This window comes from Equus quagga, chromosome 8, assembly GCF_021613505.1.
Source record: "Equus quagga isolate Etosha38 chromosome 8, UCLA_HA_Equagga_1.0, whole genome shotgun sequence".
Lineage (NCBI taxonomy): Eukaryota > Metazoa > Chordata > Mammalia > Perissodactyla > Equidae > Equus > Equus quagga.
Genome location: NC_060274.1, coordinates 109,528,609 through 109,548,811, shown reverse-complemented (window position 1 = coordinate 109,548,811; position 20,203 = coordinate 109,528,609). Strand labels below are relative to the sequence as shown.

Below are 20,203 nucleotides of genomic sequence, written 5' to 3'. Positions count from 1 at the left end.
GTCAAAATTCATTTTTATTAATAGAAAATAAACACTTATTCCAGTTTCAGTTATACTTGAAGTTGCTAATAAAAAAAAAGAATTTAAAATAATCACTTAATCCTGTTTTGACTAAAACAATGAAACTGTGGCTTAAAAAAAAAGTATTCAGCACCATTTGCTCATAGGCCTTTCAGAATTTGTTCTTAAAGTTTCTGGAACTTTCCTGTCTGTGAAGTACAGGAATTGCTAAGCTACATGAGGAAGCCTCTCTGGGACAACCAATGAGAAGTTAAGCAGTCATCATAAAAGGAATCACTGTACATTCGGCAGGTCACTTGGACTGCACAACGATCCCCTCCCCTCCACTTTATCTCAAGAGGGACACGCTTCTAAGCACTGAAGTATGAAGAGCTAGACTGTTATTTGCTGTTTGAATTTGTCTTTCCAGCTAATAACAGTAAATCTCTGGCACAGATGTTATTGGTCCTTAATGTCCTGTGATTTTAGGAAATTCTGTAAATAGTTTGGATTTAGTTCAATTTATTCAGAAATTAAACATGTTTAATAAGGTTCACTACTCTGCCAGAATAAGTGTCTGCTGGTTTAGTCTCCTTATAAAATATATATAATACATGTAGCTAAATCATAGTCTTAAAGTAAACTTAGAATACTGCATTATTTAAACCAAAACCTATTTTAACAAAATGTCTACTGCTTAGAGAACTTAAAAAAGCATGTGCCCTTAAAGCCATTCAAAGGAGAGGTGAGGACACACCATTTCCTCACTCTTTGTTGTATGATTCCAATTGGGGTTGGGCCAGAAATTAGCATTTCTAAATATTTCAGAAAAGTCCATAGAAATGTTAGACTTTTATGCAAAAGAATGTCTGTCTGTTTGTCTTTCTGCATCAGTGAGTAATCATGCTCATCAGAATTTCCTAATAACACAAAAACAAAGGCAAGTCCATACACTGGATCAGATGTCAGAGGAACGGAAGGTGGACTATCAGGTCACCCTTAGTCAGAGCCTCTGCTGGCTTTTTACTATATACTCTTCACCAATGTGAGTCAGGTGGACTTTTGTGAGAATAGGTTTGGTGGCCAGGACCTCTTTTGGGCATTTCTTCCTAAGTGAAATACACAATAGATAAGGGAGTAGGGGAGGTAATACAGGGAAGCTACTCTTTCCAGCTCAGAAGGAGTTGATGAAGCCCATATATGCATTCAAGAAGCCCATGGGATCCTCTAGCTGTGGATAGTGGCTAATGTGGTCATCCAGAATCGACACTGTGGACCGCGGCAGCGTTTTCCTAGTGGAAGAGAACAGCATGTAGGTGAACTTGAGGCTGGAGGGAGGGAGAGGGATGTAAGCCAGTGGGCAGCCCCAGTAAATGCCCCTGTGGACACAACATACTGGAAGGAACCAACAAAGAGCTTATTCACCTTCTACTTTGGAATTATCTTAGGCAGATAAACTTGCCAGTTCCATTTATGACATATACAGACTAGTTTTTATATTTTCAAAATCCAACAGACAAGTAGAAAATATAATACTTTTCTAACACATGTAGAAGCAGGATAACATCCAGCTCCTTAGAGAAGCATGAGGCATCAAACAAGTGGGCCACTCAGCAACTCATTATCCAAGTAAAGGTAACAAAAGACCTTCCTTAACGCTGGAAGGAGATGAGAGAGGGTATTTTGTTTAAAATTAAATGCAGGCTGTTTACTACTAGGTGTTTCTACTAGGCCATATGAAGGTATGGAACATTCTTATGTGACAAAGTCAAGATTTCATATTCCGACACCTTCTGACTAAGCACCTAGTGAAAATACCAACCAGTGAGAAGGCACTTTTCCACAGTGAGCTCTTAATCTCGCCTTGTAGTCTGCTCAGCTGAGGTCGGTAAGTTGGCTTTACAATCACACTAAAGCAAACATTTCTCATACACTTTTACCCACTTCCATTCCTTGGTTCACATGATAGCTTTTTCTTACCTGTACAGCTAGGAATATGTAGAAGCACTGACAGTGAAAATAGGCTGAATAAATCAAGAGAACATATAACTGACTTTCTTGATCTTTACATTTATATGAGAGTAAGTTTCCCCAACTCATCCTTTTATTCTATGTTTCCTGGATGAACAGCCAATGAGGTCAGAGACAGTGGCTAGAGCAACAACCCTGAACAGACAATCCTGCTCACCACTGTCAGGATGAGGAACTGACGAAACAAAGACCCCTGAGGGAGACTCACCTGTACAGCTCCAAAAACTCTGGATAGGGATTCACAGGATCCAAAGGCCCATAGATAAAATGAACTAGGAAAGAGAAGAGGAGTGAATTACTAATAGCTCTCACATTCATTCTCCTACCCCGACACTAAAATTATCCCTCCAAAAGAAAGATTTTCTTTAAATGAATTTTTCTTTATGATAGAAAACCTAGCTTCTTTCGATAAGTAGGTTATAAGAAACTTTTGGGAATAAGCCTAAAACTTAATCCATTTGGGACATAGTCTCCTGTATACAGCCATTTAGTCCCTTCTTCTGTCCCTTCTTCCTGGACCAAAAGGAGTAAGTCCCACTTTCAACGTGGTCTTTCTACAAATCCAGGATCCTGTCATTCTTTAAGTCTCTCTCTTCAGTTATAATTGACCCTTGACAGTTGAAATCAACCATTAATTTCTTGAGTGCTAACTACCATGTGTGTGACACTGCACCGACTTTTTCTTTTTAAACCTGTAAGAATGAAGAGACAAATGAGCAGAAATTACCTATAGCCTCTTGATTAGTAATGTAAACAGACTTCCATCTCAGCAATTCAGTATTTAATGTGGCAGCCACTGACAATGCACAGCACAGAAACCAGTCTAACTCCACTCCTGGCAGTGACACCAACTACCTTTGCAAGAGTATCTCAATGTTTTATATACTTCACTCTACAACACATGTCACTGGTGTTCCAGATGTTGGGAGTAGGGTTGGCAGATCACATAAAGGGTGACCAGTTAAATTTGAATTTCAGATATAGTGATTTTTTTTTTTAGGTATATGTACCAAGTATTGCATAGCACATACTTATCCTAAAAAAGTATTTGCTGTTTATCTAAAATTCAAGTTTAGCTGGGTGTCTTGTATTTTTATTTGCAAAGTATGGCAATTATTTTAACCCCATTGTCCCTCAGTTTTCCTGTCAAGATGAAATATAGAAATACTCACTGGGAATAGTTACAGAGGCAAGTGCTCCCACCCAGCGTCTTCTAAACTTTTTCCGCTGATTGATGTACTGTAAGAGACTATAGGACAGGTAAGTCGGCAAGAGTAGAACAAGAAACTTTTATTGTTACAGGAATCCAGAGGCCTGATATGAGCCACAAGGAACATAATATATGTTTTCTTAATCCAGAAACAACTTGGCATTCCTGGGAATGGCCTACTTAATATGCCCATTTCAGTTAACTTTTAGAGTTAACCACCATGTAGCCATGGCACTGATAATGCCTACTATCAATGTAAGAATTAAGGTTTCTTTGTGTTTATTAATCAGGGAATGAGATCTGGGAAGCCTGGAAGTTAGTTTGGGTTACATGTGACTAAAGCCTGGGTCTAAGGTTCCGATTGTGGCTCTACCACTAACTAGCTCTGTGCCTCAAAGGTGTAACACATACCTTTCAACCTCCATTTCCTTGCCTTCAAAATAAGAGGACTGAACTACATGATCTCTAAATTGACATTTACTTCTAAAATTCTAAGTGTAGAAGTTCACGAGCACAAAGCTTCGTTCTCTGCATTTCATCTGACCACAGACAAAATGAAAGAGAATTTCCCTTCCTACAGTGTTAGGATCATTGCCACATTTTAGAACTCAAACTCATGTATTCTAATTATTCTGCCTGGCAACTCCAGGAGTTAGGAACTCAAATATTACCTCTTAGAAATGGTATTTACTTTTTGGAAAGGAGAGTATAAGAGAATTTTAAAGGAGGATTTTGTTTTCAATTTTTTATATTACAATTCAGGGACCCCATGGAGGTTGGAGAGGGAGGGAGGAATGGCTTCCTCTGCCTCACAATTTCCAGCAAAGCCATCAGTTAAAACACTGGAAGCGACACTGACCAAGCTGGCAGAAGGATGGAGCCTTATCTCACATAGTTATGGAGATCACCATCTCTAGGGTCCCCTGCAAAAGCAGCTACATTCTCATTTGAACCAGTGCATGTAAATCCTTTGTTCAGATGGAGAAATCTACCCTCTCAGTCCCTGTTGCTATAGAAAAGATAGGAAAAAAAGAAGAGACTTGTACTTTAAGAGAGGTACTAAGTGCCTTTCACAACTGTGATTAGACACTTTGAAGCATTTAATATTAACAAAAAGTCCAAAAAAGGATTTGCCAAAGTCAGTCAGCCAGTTACAAACTGAATTAGCATTAGAATTTGCAGCTATTTATCCAAACTTTTTGTGCCACGTGGTTTAGGCTCAGAGCTCACTCTATTCTCAATTTCTTTCTTCTTAGAAGGTACAGAGCATGACTTTTTTTGGTTCACCTCGTAGGTCATAACCAACCTTTTTGTGAGAGGGAACGAGCCAGCAAGGAACAGAAGAAGCAATCCCACATCTTTCCCCACTTTCCCAAAAAAACCCTCTCTGGAAACCAAAGCAAAAGGTTATTTCTTACCTGTCGATAACTAAGTTGCCATCATTGTTGCGTATCCCTGCCCACATGTCCCACAGCTCACTCTCAGAGGGTCGCGTGTATGGCCCAAAGACTGGGGTGAGACTGAAAAGAGTCCAAAAAAGCAGAAAGATTAAGTGTAAGAAGAACCCAGAATGTCAAATATGACTGGAACCTCAGGGGTCATGTAGTCCGACCCTTAACTGATTTACGAATTCCTTCTACTGCTCCCCTGGCAAGTGGCCAACACCTTTGCTTTAAAATATCAAACCCCAGGATTTGGCCCAGAATTTTAATGGCAGCAACTTTTCACTACATTGTTCCTAGGCTGTAGTGAATCAGTCTTTGACAATGACTTACCCACGAGAGAACACAAAGAAGTTCATCAATCGTGTGAGGATAGGGGACAGCACACCTCCATCTTTGAGAAGCTGGAGGTAAATAAGTAAAAGTGAAAAATCAAGACTCAAGAGGAAGAAGACAAGTAACCAGAACAAAAGGTTTTATAGCAGGAACTAAAAAAGGACTTTAGCCAAATCTCCTTCTACTGAAAAGTTTGGTCGTTAGCTTTCAGTTTTTTGTTTTGCCTACCCACATTCTTCTCTCACGGAAGACAAACTTATTTCTCATTCCCTGTAAGATTACACTTCTACACTTCACTAGATCCCTAAGACTTTTAATTGATATATTCAACTTTAGACTAGGATCCCAATTTGTTCAAACATCATGCTGATAACACAAATCTTTAGATAGCCATATTTCTCCAAATATTTGTTGATCTCTTCTTCTCAGAAATAGTTTTAGGCTTTATGTAGGGGCCACTTCCACTGCTTTATTTGCCTAAGGTAAAAACAAACTTCATTAATGTAAATTCATGAAGAGAAGGATTTTAACTATGGCCCTTATAAAGGTCCCAGCCTTACTTAGTGAAAGTCTGAAAAACTAAAGATCTATTCAGTGGAGTAGCCAACCTTTTGGAGAAGGAGAGGACGGTGAGTCTCAGGAAATATACCTGTAGGAAAAGAGACTTATGTAAGTCATTTATCAACAACTTCAGGCCAAACATAGGCCCATTTTTGGAGACTATCCACCCTATTTACTGTCACCTTTGGGGCCTTTGCTGCCAAAAACAGAATTACAAATAAAAACTCAGAACTGTCATCTAATTACTTCTCCAGGGAATTCTGTGTTTAACAGGTAAAACTGTATCCCACTGGGATTACGTTGCCCATTGGAAAACCAGAGAAACGGGAAAAGTAATATACCTGGTCACCATACTACTGATGACTAGGCTCTGACTCCCCTCAGTGTTTCCTCCCATTCCTCAGAACACAGAGTGTTGTTTATGGTTTGGGCAGCAAAAGAAACCAGAGATTTTTCAGGAAGTGTAGGTCTTTAAAAAAAAAAAAACCTAGACTTTTTCCTTCTCCATTTTTCTCTAGTCAGTGGGAGAAAGCTAGGTGATGAAGGGACAGACAGACTCCTTTCCCAGTCTGCCCTTAAGGTATTCAGGGGATATCTGGATATTCATGGATTTACAAGCCAGGCTCAATAGCGTGCAAAGAAAAAGAAACATCTCCAAAAGGTCTAATCAAGAGTTCACTAATTTCTGGGGCCCATGGCCAAGTGGTTAAGTTCATGCTCTCCGCTTCGGCGGCCTGTTTTGCGGGTACAGATCCTGGGCGTGGACCTAGCAGGGCTCATTAAGCCATGCTGAGGTGGCATCTCACATAGCATAGTCAGAAGGACCCACAACTAGAATATACAGCTATGTACTGGGGGGCTTTGGGGAGAAGCAGCAGAGAAAGAAGATGATGGGCAACAGATGTTAGCTCAGGTGCCAATCTTCAAAAAAAGGAAAAAAATATATATATATAAAAAAAGAGTTAACTAATTTCTAACTGAAAGTCAGCACTGCCATCAACTAAGAGTTTCTGAAACAAACCACAGTAGTATTAGAAGTACCTCTGGCTTCATCTCAAATGTCGGCATAACTGCATCCCCATCTCAAATATTTCACTGCAGACACGGTGAAATACTGACACATCTCACTACTTCTCATCAGAGTGGTTACCAGACCCACCACTAGATTTTGCTATGTAATGCATTAAAAAAAAAGCACGTTCCTACAATACAGCTTTTTCTTAACTATATGTCAATATAATCAGTTTCCTTTGTAATCCTATTAATTTTATTTCCTATATTTAAAAACATTATTCTGAGAAAGGGTCAATAAATCTCATCAGACCACCAAAGGAGTTCATGGCACAAAAAAGGTAAAGATCTCCTAGTTTAATTGTGTCTGCTTGCAACATCATTGGATTACCATTTAGACATCACTGTGAGGTCTAACCCTGGCCCTTGTAGGCTACACCTCACTTTCCACTGACCACCAAGGCAGTTACCTCCATTTGACAGACAGAGACTCTTGATTGTAAGCCGACCAGATCGATTCTGCTTGAACCTAAAAGAGGGGAAGGAAACACACATCTGAGTGGACTTAGACCAATGCAGCACCTGAAGACAAACTCCCAAGAGGGAAAAGGGCTAGAAAGAATCCAGGAACAATTTACTTTCCCCAGCATCTTAAACAAGTGAACCTTGTGAATAGTACAGAAGTCGATGGCTTCACCGACCTATAGAGCAGCTCCTGAGCAACGGTGTCTCCATAATCATGAGACAAAAGGTTGATCCTGCGGTTCTGGAGCCCCAGGTGCCGCAACAGCGCCTCCACGATGCTGGCCTGCTCAAATATGGAGTAGTGGTGTGGTCTCTAAGGAACGGAGAGCCCAGAGAGACAGGATAAAGTCATGAATGCAGGTCTGTCTGCCAGCCTGACCCCTCCGTGCTCACCTACCCCCACCCTCAACTCTGGTCCCGTCGAGATGCTGCTCACCGGTTTGTCACTGAAGCCAAAGCCTAAGAAATCAAGGGCAATCACTCGATGGAACCTCAGGGTCAGACCTTCCCAAATCTGTCAGAAAGAAAGAGATGACTCGGACTTTCTGCCCCTGCCCCTCCTCTTCTGCCACCTACAGCAGCATGGGAGTTCCATCTCCACCTCAGTGCAGCAAGCAGACTTGGATAAAGGGAAGACCTCATGAAGCCACCATAGGCCCACAGATGAGCCTCTTGGAGAGTGCTTTATTCCTAACAATTAATCTCTCTTGAGGGAGGAACTCTAGCATTTTTAACTTGGCAATGATCCTTCCCAGATTGCCAGAGCGTTTTACTCCCTTACAGTTAATGAGAAACAGTTCTAATTTAATTCTGTTTTATTAAGCAATTCAAATATGCAAGAGCCTTCCAGTGCCGACAACGAAATCCTTGATTTTGGATATTCAGAGACATAGTAGGACCTAGAAGTCTGATTTCATTACCTTGTACCAATCGTAGCTGGATGTTGGGAAGCCATGTAAAAGCACGACTATCTCCGGACTTCCAACGACACCCACAGAGTCTAGGAAGAAGGGGAGAGACCGGTTAGGCTGACTCCTTGTACAAATAACCTTGAAGATATTAAATCTAAGTAATCAGGTATAATGGACAAGAAACCTGCCCAAATTAATGAAACTAAAGTAACAGATTTCTTTTTAAAATGCAAGCTGATTGCTTAAGGTAAAAAACAGGCATTTGATGATTTTTTTAATCTGTACATTAAAAAGTTGTAAATCGCATGCTTTATATGAAAACACTTGAAGGCAGTCTGCTTACTTTCACCTAGATTTTTTTAAAGTATTTCCCCATTTCTCCCTTTATTCTGTATTATTAATATGCAAATTGTTTTTCACAGTAAAAAGTACACTTTCATAGTTAAAAGTATACAGTCACAATACATAAACTACAAATTCTTCATACCTTATCATTAATGGTCTCACAAAAATTCTCTAAATTATAGCAACCCTTCCTCAGCCCGCCAAGCACCTGAGTGTATGCTGCTTGTCCTGCACTTTTGTTTCCCGCATAGGAGACTCAATCCACTACCAAAAGCATAATCCTCAAACTATTGCAAAATGCTAACAACTCTAAAAAAGGGTTAGTCAATATAGACATGAACATTTTTTCATTTTTTAAAGCACAGACATCTTTCAAATCAGCCAAACATTTAAACAGTAAAATACCTTGCTAAGAGATTAAAACCAACACATTCATACACTGCCAGTGCCATGAAAATTTGATAAGATTTGCAAAAATAAATTAGAAGCAATTAAAAATTTTATATACTTTAGCCTAGGAGTCTTATTCATGAGAATCTATGCAAATAAAGTCATTCCATTTATACTAGTATAGTTTGAAAATATAAGGAAAAAATAAACATTAACAATTGAAAACACTGAAAAACTGGAAACAACCTAAATTACCAATATAAAGAAAATTATATACTTACTTAATTGGATATAGCAAATGAGAGGAGGTCAGGAGCAATAATGAAAAACGGTTTATGACAAACATTTTTCGTTATTGCTCTTGACCCCCGCTCAAAAGAAATCTTTCCCAATCTCGCTTCTCATTTTCTTTAACCTATGAGATGAGATGAATGGCATCTATCTCCAAGTACTGTTGTGAAGATTAGATGAAATAATGAAGGTTGAAAACATAAGTCAATGCCTAGCATATGGTAACTACTTGATAAGTAGCAGTCATAACAATAATTATCATTAGCATATTAATTCATACAAATGTAAAAGACTTAAATCACATTTAGTTATGCACATAACAAATAATCTTTATAGAAAACAATAAAATCAAATCAGGAATTCTGGGAGGAACAAAACCAATGGTAACTATATCGACGAATACTGTTTATATTACCTGACACGGGGGGCGCTCAAAAGAGAAAACCAGTACTTATAAATACAAGTCAGGCTTCAAAGAAAAATTATACTAAAAAGTCAGTTCTATAGAGATTAGAATTTCAATTCTACCTCCCCCACCACCCCTGCAAGCAGTTTCTTTGAGCTTCCCTGCTATCAGGTTAACGGGAAGAATTAGTCTATTCCTTAAAGCACACTACACAGAAAAAGGATTTTTCCCGCCTTGATCACTGAGGGGTAACAGAGACCAATGGACACAAAATAAGTACCTCAGTGGGACCTACAGGACCTATGCAGGCCAAGCGTCCCAGCAGTCCTGTTCTTACCTTGGTAGAAGATGCGCAGCCCCTTGTAGGTGAAGAATTTGCCTGATGACTTCCATGAGTGAAGAGCAGGGGAGAGCTGGGGGGGCGGAATGTGCAGATAGGCCGCAAGCAGGGGCACAGCCAGCAGCCCCACCTGGACCCACCACTCCCTCATCCTGTCGGAAAATCAGAGACCCAGGTAAGCAGTCAGGTGATATCGTCCACACTTCTGCAAGCCCCAACTGGTAAGATGGGATGGGAAATCTCTGTACTACACGGTGACTACCTTGCCCTCCACGTGAACACAGCAGAAAGTTTACCAAGAAGAATGTAAGCACATCTCTGCCAGCTGCGGCAATCACCATATTTGCTCCCCATTCTAATTTTAAGGAAAAAATAAATTATTGTAATATGTAATCTTCCCCTCTCCTTCAGCCCTCTTTAATCGCTCAGCCCCTCCCCCTGTGCTCTTCCCAAAACCTGCTCAAGAGGATTTATGTAAAGTAAAAGGAAGGTTACTTAAGTATTGTACATATTTTCATGGGCTTTTATCAGGGCTTCCCAGGAAAAAAGTAATAAAATCCTTCATATTTACTCTAAAAGCTCTACCACCTACCTACTAGCCCCCACCAGTAAACTTTTATTTTTTAACTAATTTTAGTTAACTAAAATTTTTTTTAACTAATGTTTAAAATATATATATGTAGTAACATCATATGTCCTTAAGCAGAGAGCTGCTCTTGATTTTTTAATATTTATCAACCCTCTGACCCTAGTGAGGCCCCTTTTGGTACTAGTTTCTGGATTTGTGCTGAGAAACTGCCAGGGTAAAGAGTCTGAAAGTTAAGGAGAGCTGTCCCTGGTCTATTCCAACATAAGCAGCTTTGTCATGACCCTTAATATCTGATCTCTTGAGAGGTCAGGGAAGCAGATTATATTTCTGCTTTTCTTAGCAGACTCTTGAGGAAGCTCCCCATGTATTTAATTTCTTAGGGCTCTCCCCGCCGCCCCCCCTCCCCACTTCCAAATAATAATAATAACAATAAGACAGAGCTCATACCTAATATCTGGGAGTGGATTCTGTCGATGGAAGGAGAGCACTGGTTTGCACTCCCAACCTTCCCATGCCCAAGACTCCAAAGGTCCAGGGCAGTTTATCCACAATGACAAAGAGTGCCAAAGAGGAATCAGAAACAGCTTCCTCTGCTCCTAGCTTACGATTCCTGGTGGTCACCAGGGAAAAAACTTTCAGTAGAATGGAAGTTACCTCAAAACAGCCAGAATGGAAATATCTTTCAAAACTAAAATAAGAGTTGTCAAGAAAACAGAGCTGGCAATAAGGGAAATTAATTGTCGAAAGCCCTGGGGGAAATGGCCTTGTGTCTGTACACACACCCTCCCAACATATTACCTGTAATCTGGCCACAATTGCTGCCCATCACAAACTAATCCAACTCACAAAATAATTTTTTTTAACTCTAAAATAAACAAATAAGCCTGTGGTTCGACAGTGGTAAAATCATCACACCTGTTATTAAAGAATCTCAGCTCCTTTGCCTATTTTTAGGCATCACTAGGGCAGTCCTTTTTTTCTTTTCTTCCTTCCAGAGTACCTGTCCATAAGCAGACCCAGTGATTTGGTTCTGCCTTTCAAGGTAATATTAGAAATGATTCAAAAAAATGTCTAGAACATGCCCATTCTATCATAATTTTCACCCCACCATAGTAGCAGGTTACATCCCAATATCTCCTTGAGATGAGATGACAAGCATTAGGTTTAGATGATCATTTCTCAGAGCTATCTGTCCTATACTTCAGCTCACACATTTTCACGTTCGCATTTCATCACTCCTTATCCCCATGCTCCTCGTCTCACTCATTCAGGGCTGCCAGCAGCCGAATATCTGCAATGACTCAGCAGAGAGCCAGGGAGGGGCTACTAGAGAAGCAAGCGGAAGGAGCCCCCCCACGGGCGCAGGGAGGGGGCAGGGGAACGACACACACACACACACACACACACACACACACACACTCTGCTCCTGGACACCCCCACCCTCCACACTTTCCTTCTCTTTTACTCCAAGAAAGCAAAGAGGCAATCCCTCAGGAAGCCGTTTTCTGTCTTAATTATCTCAGGAAAAATGCCCCAACGACATTTTACGATTTTCCGTAGGGAAGCAATCTGGTAGTCAATAGCAAAAATGAATTAAACATTTTTTTACCAAAATCTCCATTATTTGATGATCCATGAGTCAAGAGTATAAATTCAACAAACCCCCCAACAAACCTTCTGAAAATTTATCAACCTTTCCACGTCTTTATTTCTTCGTCTTGTAAATAGGAAAAATACACTCATTTGGTACCATGAAACCTGCCCACTTTACAGCATCGCCGTGAGCCTATGTACTTTGCAAACCAATGCAAACAATTCACGTGTAAGATTATAACAGTTTGGTCCCATCTCCATTCTCACTTGGCTTCTTGTTACCGAAATCTCAAAAATACTTACGTCTCCGTGATAAGGCCGTGAAAGTTCTCCTCACACCTATGCGGTAACTCTCACCACGACACCAGGGTCTCGAAATCCTAAATTGCGCCACAGCAATACTGGGTCTTGAAATCTTAAAACGCACCAAGGCAAGACCAGGGCCTCGAAATTCTATATCCGGCAGGGCGATGCCGAGATCTAGAAATCCTAAATTGCGCCACAGCAACTCTCGGGTCTTGAAATCCTAAATTGTACCACGGCAATACCAGGGTCTCGAAATTCTAAATCGCACCAAGGCTTTGCAGAGGTCTAGAAATCCTAAATCGTGCCAGCGTAATATCCAGGCGTTAAAGTCCTAAATCGCACCAAGGTGAAACCAGGGTCTAAAAATCCTAAATCGCGCGAGGGCGATGCCTGAGTCTAAAAATCCTAAATCCCATCAGAGCAATACTAGGGTCTAGAAATCTTAAGTCACGCGAGGATGATGCTGGAGTCTAGAAATCCTAAATCACGCCAGGGTGACACCAGGGTCTAAAAATTCTAAATCGCGCCAGGGCGACACCGGGGTCTAAAAATCCTAAATCGCATCAGAGTGATACCAGGGTCTAGAAATCCTAAGTCAGGGAGATTCGGCGTTCGTGCAAGAGTGACATTCCCTCCTTGGTAGGCTGAGCAGGCTCAGAGGACCGGAATGCGCACCCCCTGCCCCCGGTGGGTTTTCCCTCCACTGCGGAAGTCGGGGTCCGGCAGCTCGGACACACAAAGTCCCCACGCGCTAGCCCGCACCCCAGCCGGGGACAGCGGCTCCAAGCCAGCCACACCCCCTGGCGCCTGCCGCGCACACCCACCTGCGGAGGCGATCTCGGCGCACCATGGCCGCGTCTTATCCCATGCCGTCCGGCACACCCCTCCGGAGCACAGGGTGCGCCGTGGCGCCCGCAGCCGCGCAGGGCCGGCCGGCAGCGAGGCGCAACCCACAGCCCGCAAGAGCAGCGGCGGCCGCGGCAAGCGGCGAGCAGCCACCCGGGCGCGCGCTGCGGCACTGCGCTAGGCGGCTGCCGCAGAGGAGGCGCCGCCCGCCGGGAGGCGCGGGACGTGCTGGTTGCCGCGGCAGCACGGAGCGAGTGGGCGCCGACTTTTAGAGCCCACCCGCGCCCCGCCCCTGGCCCGCCCACCGCGCCGCAGTGCCCCTCCCGCCGCCCCGCCGCCCCTCCTCCTAGCCCCGCTGCTGTAGCAGGGATGGGGTGCCCCCCTCACAGCAGCTCCTCTGAGGGGGGCACCTTCAGGGGTGTCGACCCCCACCAGCACCCTGCTGCTCTCTCACGGGGCCCCGAACCCTGAGCTCCAGGTCCTGCGCAGAAATCCTCCTCCAGCTACCTAATGCCACAGGAACAGACGACAGACCCCTGAGACCCCAACACCCCCCTTAGACCACCCACAAGACCCCCAACCCCAGAGGTGGGCACTCGACCTCAGGCGCGGCGGGCTCAGGATGCCAGCTGTGGCGCCTTCTCCCGCCCCGCAGCCGCTCGAGGCATGGGTTCCGAACTGCGCGAGTGCCCGGCCTAAAGCAGTAGACCACGGGCGACCGACACCTTCTAGGTCCCTAACTAGGCTGGACCTACCCCCGAGCTAATCGGCTGATTCAAGGGACGACCGCTACGGAGCAAAAAGGGCAAAATCTGAGCGAGGCCTGGGTTCTCTCACTGCTCCGCCGGCACCGCGGCGCGGGGCACGTTTGCTCTGCAGCAGCGCGACGTGGTCCGCATGCCAGAGCCCCACCGCAGCCCTCCCGCACCCGCTCCCAACAAAGGGCCGTCCGCGCCGCGAGAACGATCCTCGCCATCAGGAGCCGAAAGCTCCCCTTTATCCGTGTGAGACTGAATCACAATGCAAGGGCCCCAGTGGTACAGGAAAGAGGGAAGGATTTTTTCCTTCATCTGTAATCCTTTAAAAGGCATCTATTACGCCTTTGAAAAGTGTAGAGAATCACAAAACGGCTGTGTTCATTTTCTGGCTGTAGACGAGACATTCTGACGAACGCGCGGGCCGCGAGCGAGCCAGGCGGCCCGGGCAGTGCCGGCTCCCTCCAGCGGGGGCGCTGCAGGCCTCTCCACCCCGCGCCCGCCCGGCCGCTTCGCCAGAGCGCGACTCCGAACGGCGGCGCAGGAGCCGGTCCCGCCGAGGCCACGGCACCTCCCTGTGCGCCACGGAGCCGAGGGCCACCAACCAGATACACGGCAAACCACCTTCCATGAGCATGTCATCAAAACGGGTGGCGCAATCTAGTGTACACTTCTACTGGTGTCCGATTAAGAGGGTAGTGAAACAAACGCTTGGGGTACCTACGGTGCGCTAAGAGCGGGGATACAGTGATGAACGAGAAACGGCCCCTGTCCCCGAGCGAGATGCTGACCACCATGGGGAAGACACGTAAGAAGTGACCCGGCTTAAGTGTTCCCTTTAATTTCCTGGCAACATTTTGTGACGGGCTGCCCCCCTCCTCCTAACGGGTAAGGCCCTCAAAGGGCAAGCCCGAGTATTATTCCCCTTTTGTATCCCAGAGCCCGCCACAGCGCCGGCCACAAAGCAGGCCCCTAATAAATACTGCATGAATAAGGACAAGAATTTGAGGGAGCAGAGGGGAGGAAGTAATTAAGGGGAGGGGGAAGGGTTGTCTCGGATGATGAATAGATATTTGCCCGACAGACAAAGAGCATTCCAACCAGAGGGGTCGGCATTCGCGAAGCCCCAGAGCAGCGCAGGACCGCGCGCCCTTCCGGGAAAACTGCAAGCCCACTGGGCTGAGGCGCCGACAGGCGAAAAATTAGGCTAGAAAGAGTATTTCATTCTAAGGAGTTTGGACTTTGTCCTAAAGAAAATGAGAAGCCACAGACGGATTTAAACCCCTTATTGCCTTAATTGGTTACTTAACAAAATTTAAATTAGTCCCTTTACAAGTAGATTACCTATTTTAGCTAACCACCACCATCCTTTAAATACTGAATTAATTACTTAGCAAAATTTAAATCGTTCCTTTCAAGAGACTAAAGGGCTTTCTGATATCAACTAACGACAATAATCGCCTTTGCATGATATTTTGTTTCCTATCTATTGTCAATGCAACCTGTTAGTCCTACAAACAATTCCAAACTTTCCTTCTCAACAGCCAGAAGGACCAGCCACAAGATGAAGGCAATTGTGGATTTAATGGATTGAGTGCACACAAAGGATCTTATTCTGAAAGCCATGGAACACGTCCACCCACATCGAACAAGTGGGCAGACAGGAGGAGAGACCCTTTGGGGGACTGGGGAGGGGACCAAGGGAAGCTCTTGAAGACAAACAGAAATTCTAACTTGGATACTCAAAAGAAACCCTCCTGAACAGAGCGACTAGGGAAAATTTCCTTGGAGAACGAGGCATCGAGGTTAAGAAGGATCTCGAACCTGGAATGTGGTTAGGTGGAGAAGGCGTTCCTGCTTGGAACAACCTCTAGCACAGAGGCAAGGAGGCTGAAAAACACAGAGGATACTATGAGAGATCAACCTGGCTAAAGCCGGGAATTTGCTTTGGAAAGTCAAGACAGAAACGCTTGTGATAATGCCCCAGGAGCCAGGGAGTTAATGAGTTTTCTAAATGTGCCTGACTTACTTCCAGAGAGGAGCTTCCTCCACCGGGGGAGAATCTGGACCAAGGTATAAAACACTTGGAGCGCCTGAGAAAACATGTAACCATACATAAATCCAAAATCTGCCTCTGGCTTGCTGGCAGTGTACCCCTTCAGGTCTTGCACATAGACATCATACCTAACCGGCACCACAGGCAGCAGGGTCCCTCAGCCAGTAGCTTATCATGCATTCCTGTCACAGTCCAATTCTAAGACAGTCCCTCAGAAGAAGACCTCTGATTTGTGCAAAAATTAGTGTAGAAAGCTCAGCATTTATTAGCTCACTGATGTCCAACAGCAGGATGAGATCAGCAGGGCTGGTACCATGGCTTCACTAATCATATTTTTCTAACCCCAGTTTGAGACCCGTAATATGACAAACACAAGGATATTTACGGAGACAACAGGACAGAACTGGGACTGCCACTTTCAAGAGCCATCATTATTGATTCAAATAAACTAAAAAAGTTCAAGATGGGAGAAAAGTGGTTCAACAGCAGTCCAGTCAAAGAGACTTCAGAGTTTAGTTGACAGTGAGTCCATGGGATATGACTCCAAAAAAGCCATTGTAGATTGTAGGCTATAATTACAGAAGTACCCAGAATAAGCTAATCCTACTCTATTCTGATAGTTAGACCTCACAGAAAGTATTTTATTCTGTTCTACAGAGCAGATATTAAGAGACACATAGACAAACAGGAATTTGTTCAAAGATCAACTAAAATGCATTGCAAATTATGTCACTAAAGGTATAACAGCTCTCATATGTTAAGCTCCTACTACAGCATGGATCTTCACCCAGTTTATCCCTAATCCTCACAATAACCCAGCTAGATGAGTGTTTTCATCCACCTTTTTCAGAGGAAGATGGAGCAGCTCAGAGCACTAAGTGTTAGTATGTGAAGGAACTGGGAACTGAACGTAAATGTGTCTGGCTCCAAAGCTGGCGTTCTTTCCACCACCCCACACTGCCTCCCTGTTTAAAATAACTGGGCATGTTTCGTTGGAAGAAAAGAAGCCTTGTGGAGTGAGTGGAAGAAGGAAATGTGTTAGCAGTCCTCAAATATTTGTGGAAGCAGCATTAGACATTTCATTCTGTATGGCTCCAATGAGTGCAAATTGTAGAGAAACAGATGTCGATTCAACATAAAGAATTTTCCAACAGTCGGAGCTGTCTAGAAACTGAGTGGCTCAGCCATTTTGAGACCTGACAACTTCCCTGTCACTAGGGGCTGAGTAACCCTGTGGCACGCATGCAAGCTCTGGATGTATGCATACATGAATGACCTTTAAAGTCTTTTTACATCTGAAAGAAACTTAAGGTTCAGAAAGGTATTGGAACTTGGCCAAGGTGACCTCTCAAATCCACAACAGGTCTTCCCTGGGGTCCCTCAGCCCAGAGCTCTTTGTACCACATGCTGTTTCATGCGGAGGGCAAGACAAACTGAAGAAATTATCAATAGAATCACATCAACCTCCCTCAACCAAGTTTAACCAATATATCCCAAAAGTGACTAGTGTCTTCCTTCCCCTTCAGGCTCATTTTTGGGTAAAAGTCTTTGGCTGCAAAACGTTCATAAGATGAGTGGTAGAGGAGAGAAAGCAAGGGAGCAGAAGACTGCATGAACCAGATCCCATGAATCTAAGTGAAACAGCAGTTTCTAGAGACTACAGTATTACTGGGCACCCCTACAGTAACTTTACACATGCTCTGCATTACTGAGCACATCCCATAATCCCACAGCTAAAGCATATCTTATACACTCACACAGATAAATAGGTTGACGGATGCAAAATAAAATAGTCTCTTGCATTTTTACAGCTTTCTACCCTTTCACATATATTATCTCATTTGACGCTCACCACAGTCCTCTAAGGAAAACAGCTACTTTCTTTCAGACAGACAAGCAATTTCCTAGCTGCCTGGGGAAGAAAGGGCTATAGTACACGACTCTCTTTCTCTCTCTCTTTTTTTTTTTTTAAAAAAAGAGAAAACTACTTTTCACATGAGATTATCTTCCAGCCTGGATGAACCGACCCAGAAGCAGGTGTTCCGCTTTTCCTCCACAGCTATCATCACCTCCCACCCTCGTCAGCGGCTCTACCCACCGTGCCCTCCGGGCCCCCACCCCGCTCCGACCCCGGGCTTCTCCCGGGTCCCCTTCCCGCCACACTCGCGGCTCTCCCTTGCGGTGAACCACGCCCACCGGCCGCCCAGGCCCGGGCTGCACCGCCCTAACTACCCCGGCCGGCCCAGCCCCCGGGAACTCGGGTCCTGGTTCCCTGGAGGGGCGGTCAAGCCGACTAACAGAATGACTAAACGTGGTAGGGGAGTCGAGCGTCGGCGAGGGCTAAGGGATTTTTGTGTTCTCGTCCGACCCCGAGGTTCTGGGAGATGACCACCGAGGACCTCGCCCACGTGGCCCTCGTGTGTCACGCACACCTCGTGCAGCCACCCACGAACCCCAGAGGAGTCCTGCAAGCCCCACACATCCTGACGCCCTCCTGGGCCACTCTCACTCCAAGCTTGGTCCCCAGGACTGGTGTGGTGCAAGCACACTATCCAAATACCCCAAGTGTGGCCATACCTACTCTTCGGGTGGGCAGGGAGGGGATGGGGGAGGGTCACTCCTTCCCCGCCCGTCTCTTACCTGATTCAGGTAAGACTTGGGCTACAAGACTCCATGTTTGGGGGAACCGGTTGCGCATGCGCTTCCTGCGGTCAGAGGTTCCCGGCCTTACCCTAGTCCCCAGGGAAGACCCGGCCAGGCCACCGAATACGCGGCTCTGGGCTAGAGCGTCGCCAACTCCGCGCACCGGCCCATCGCCCCCCAGCCCAACATGTGCTGCCGCCTTCTACCTGCCAGGCGTCAGCGCCACCTATTGCAAAGGGTATGAAATGGCAGGCCGTGCCTTGGAAAAGAATCTAAGGGATTGGATAAGCGAGAATAAATTTTTATATGGTCTAATATGAGTACCTTTACGTGATAAAACTGAAGGCCAAAGAAGTGAGATTTTGGTAGTTATTAACTATGTAGAGATCTTTGGTGGGCCTTCCCTATCTCAGCCATTCCCTAACTTCATAGTTACCCTAAGACTCCTAAATCTATGAATCCAGGCTTACCCCCAAGCTCTACATCCACGTATTTGCCTGCCTTCTGTTCGTCTTCACATGAATGGCCCGCACACATCTCATACCCAACAAAGGCTAAGTTAAACTCACTACCTTTTCTCTCTCTCCTCCTCCCCATACTACCAACTGACCCCTCTTCAGAGTCTGTGCTTCCTTCTATAGTCTCTATCTTGGTTAATGATATCACTATCCACTCCAGGCTCCCACACAATCACCAACATCTTTCACATAATGAAATGAGGCTGAAGTGCCAGGCAGCCTTGGGTACATATCCCAACAAGTTCCCTTCTTCCCCCTCCTTTTCATCTTACCTCCCAAGTATCTCTTGAGTTCATCTTGCTTCCCTCCATTCACCCTACCATTTGCCCTTGTTCAGGCCTCATTATCTCTCACCTGGACTACTGCCTCCTAACTGGTTTCCAGGTCTCCATCATCACACTTTTCTAATCCATCATTCACACACCTGCCAAAGTGATTTTTCTAAAATGCAAATCAGATGACATCTCTTTTCTTCTTAAAACTCTTTGCTAACCCCTGTTTCCAATGCAGAATTCAAGCTCTTGAGCTTGGCATGCAAAATGCTTCAAAATCTGGTCCATGCCTTTCTCTAGAATCTTCTCTCTTGCCCACCCCCAAGAACTTCATAATCTGACCAAATGTTACTAACTGTAGTTCTTTCCAAAATACTGTGTGGTTTCCTTTCTCCATGCCTTTACACACATGTTCTTTTCCTGTACCAAATACATTCTTTTTCACTTTGGCTACCTAAAAAATTCATTCCTCAAAACCCAACTTAGTTGTCACATCTTCTTACAAGCCTTCCCTGCAATCTTCCTACAGAAATAATCACTCCCTCCTCTGTGCTATCTCTGTCCCTTGTACACACTTCAACAGTTGCATGGACCACACTGTATTGTGATGATATTTGCATATTTGTCTTGTTTCTCCTACTACATTGCTGAGCTCCTGGAAAACAGGGACAACATCTTATTGATTTCTGAGCCTCTTGTGCCAACCAAGCATTTTACAATAATGATGATAAGAATGAGTAATGATGATAAGAATGATCAACATTTGTTGATCACTACGCGCCAGGCTCTGTACTAAACTCCTTGTCTAGGTTATATTATTTCATTG

The 20,203-nt window shown here is 44.5% G+C and overlaps 1 protein-coding gene across 3 annotated transcripts; it reads right to left on the bottom strand.

Moving 5' to 3' along the window:
• Positions 1-14: 14 nt before the first annotated feature.
• On the bottom strand, positions 15-18,739 carry MEST (mesoderm specific transcript). Of its 3 annotated transcripts, none has more exons than XM_046669478.1 (12): positions 13,112-13,359; positions 9,797-9,951; positions 8,037-8,116; positions 7,553-7,630; positions 7,293-7,429; positions 7,062-7,120; positions 5,628-5,668; positions 5,017-5,087; positions 4,660-4,761; positions 3,204-3,280; positions 2,240-2,303; positions 15-1,292 (listed from the first exon to the last, which is right to left on the bottom strand). In XM_046669478.1, the coding sequence occupies exons 1-12, from the start codon at positions 13,135-13,137 to the stop codon at positions 1,175-1,177; spliced, it is 1,008 nt and encodes a 335-aa protein (XP_046525434.1). In that variant the 5' UTR covers positions 13,138-13,359; the 3' UTR covers positions 15-1,174. The 3 variants fall into 3 exon arrangements, with proteins under 3 accessions (XP_046525434.1, XP_046525435.1, XP_046525437.1); XM_046669479.1 differs by lacking the exon at positions 13,112-13,359 and adding an exon at positions 18,585-18,739 and having other exon boundaries at positions 20-1,292; XM_046669481.1 differs by lacking the exon at positions 13,112-13,359 and adding an exon at positions 12,285-12,378 and having other exon boundaries at positions 20-1,292.
• Positions 18,740-20,203: the final 1,464 nt, after the last annotated feature.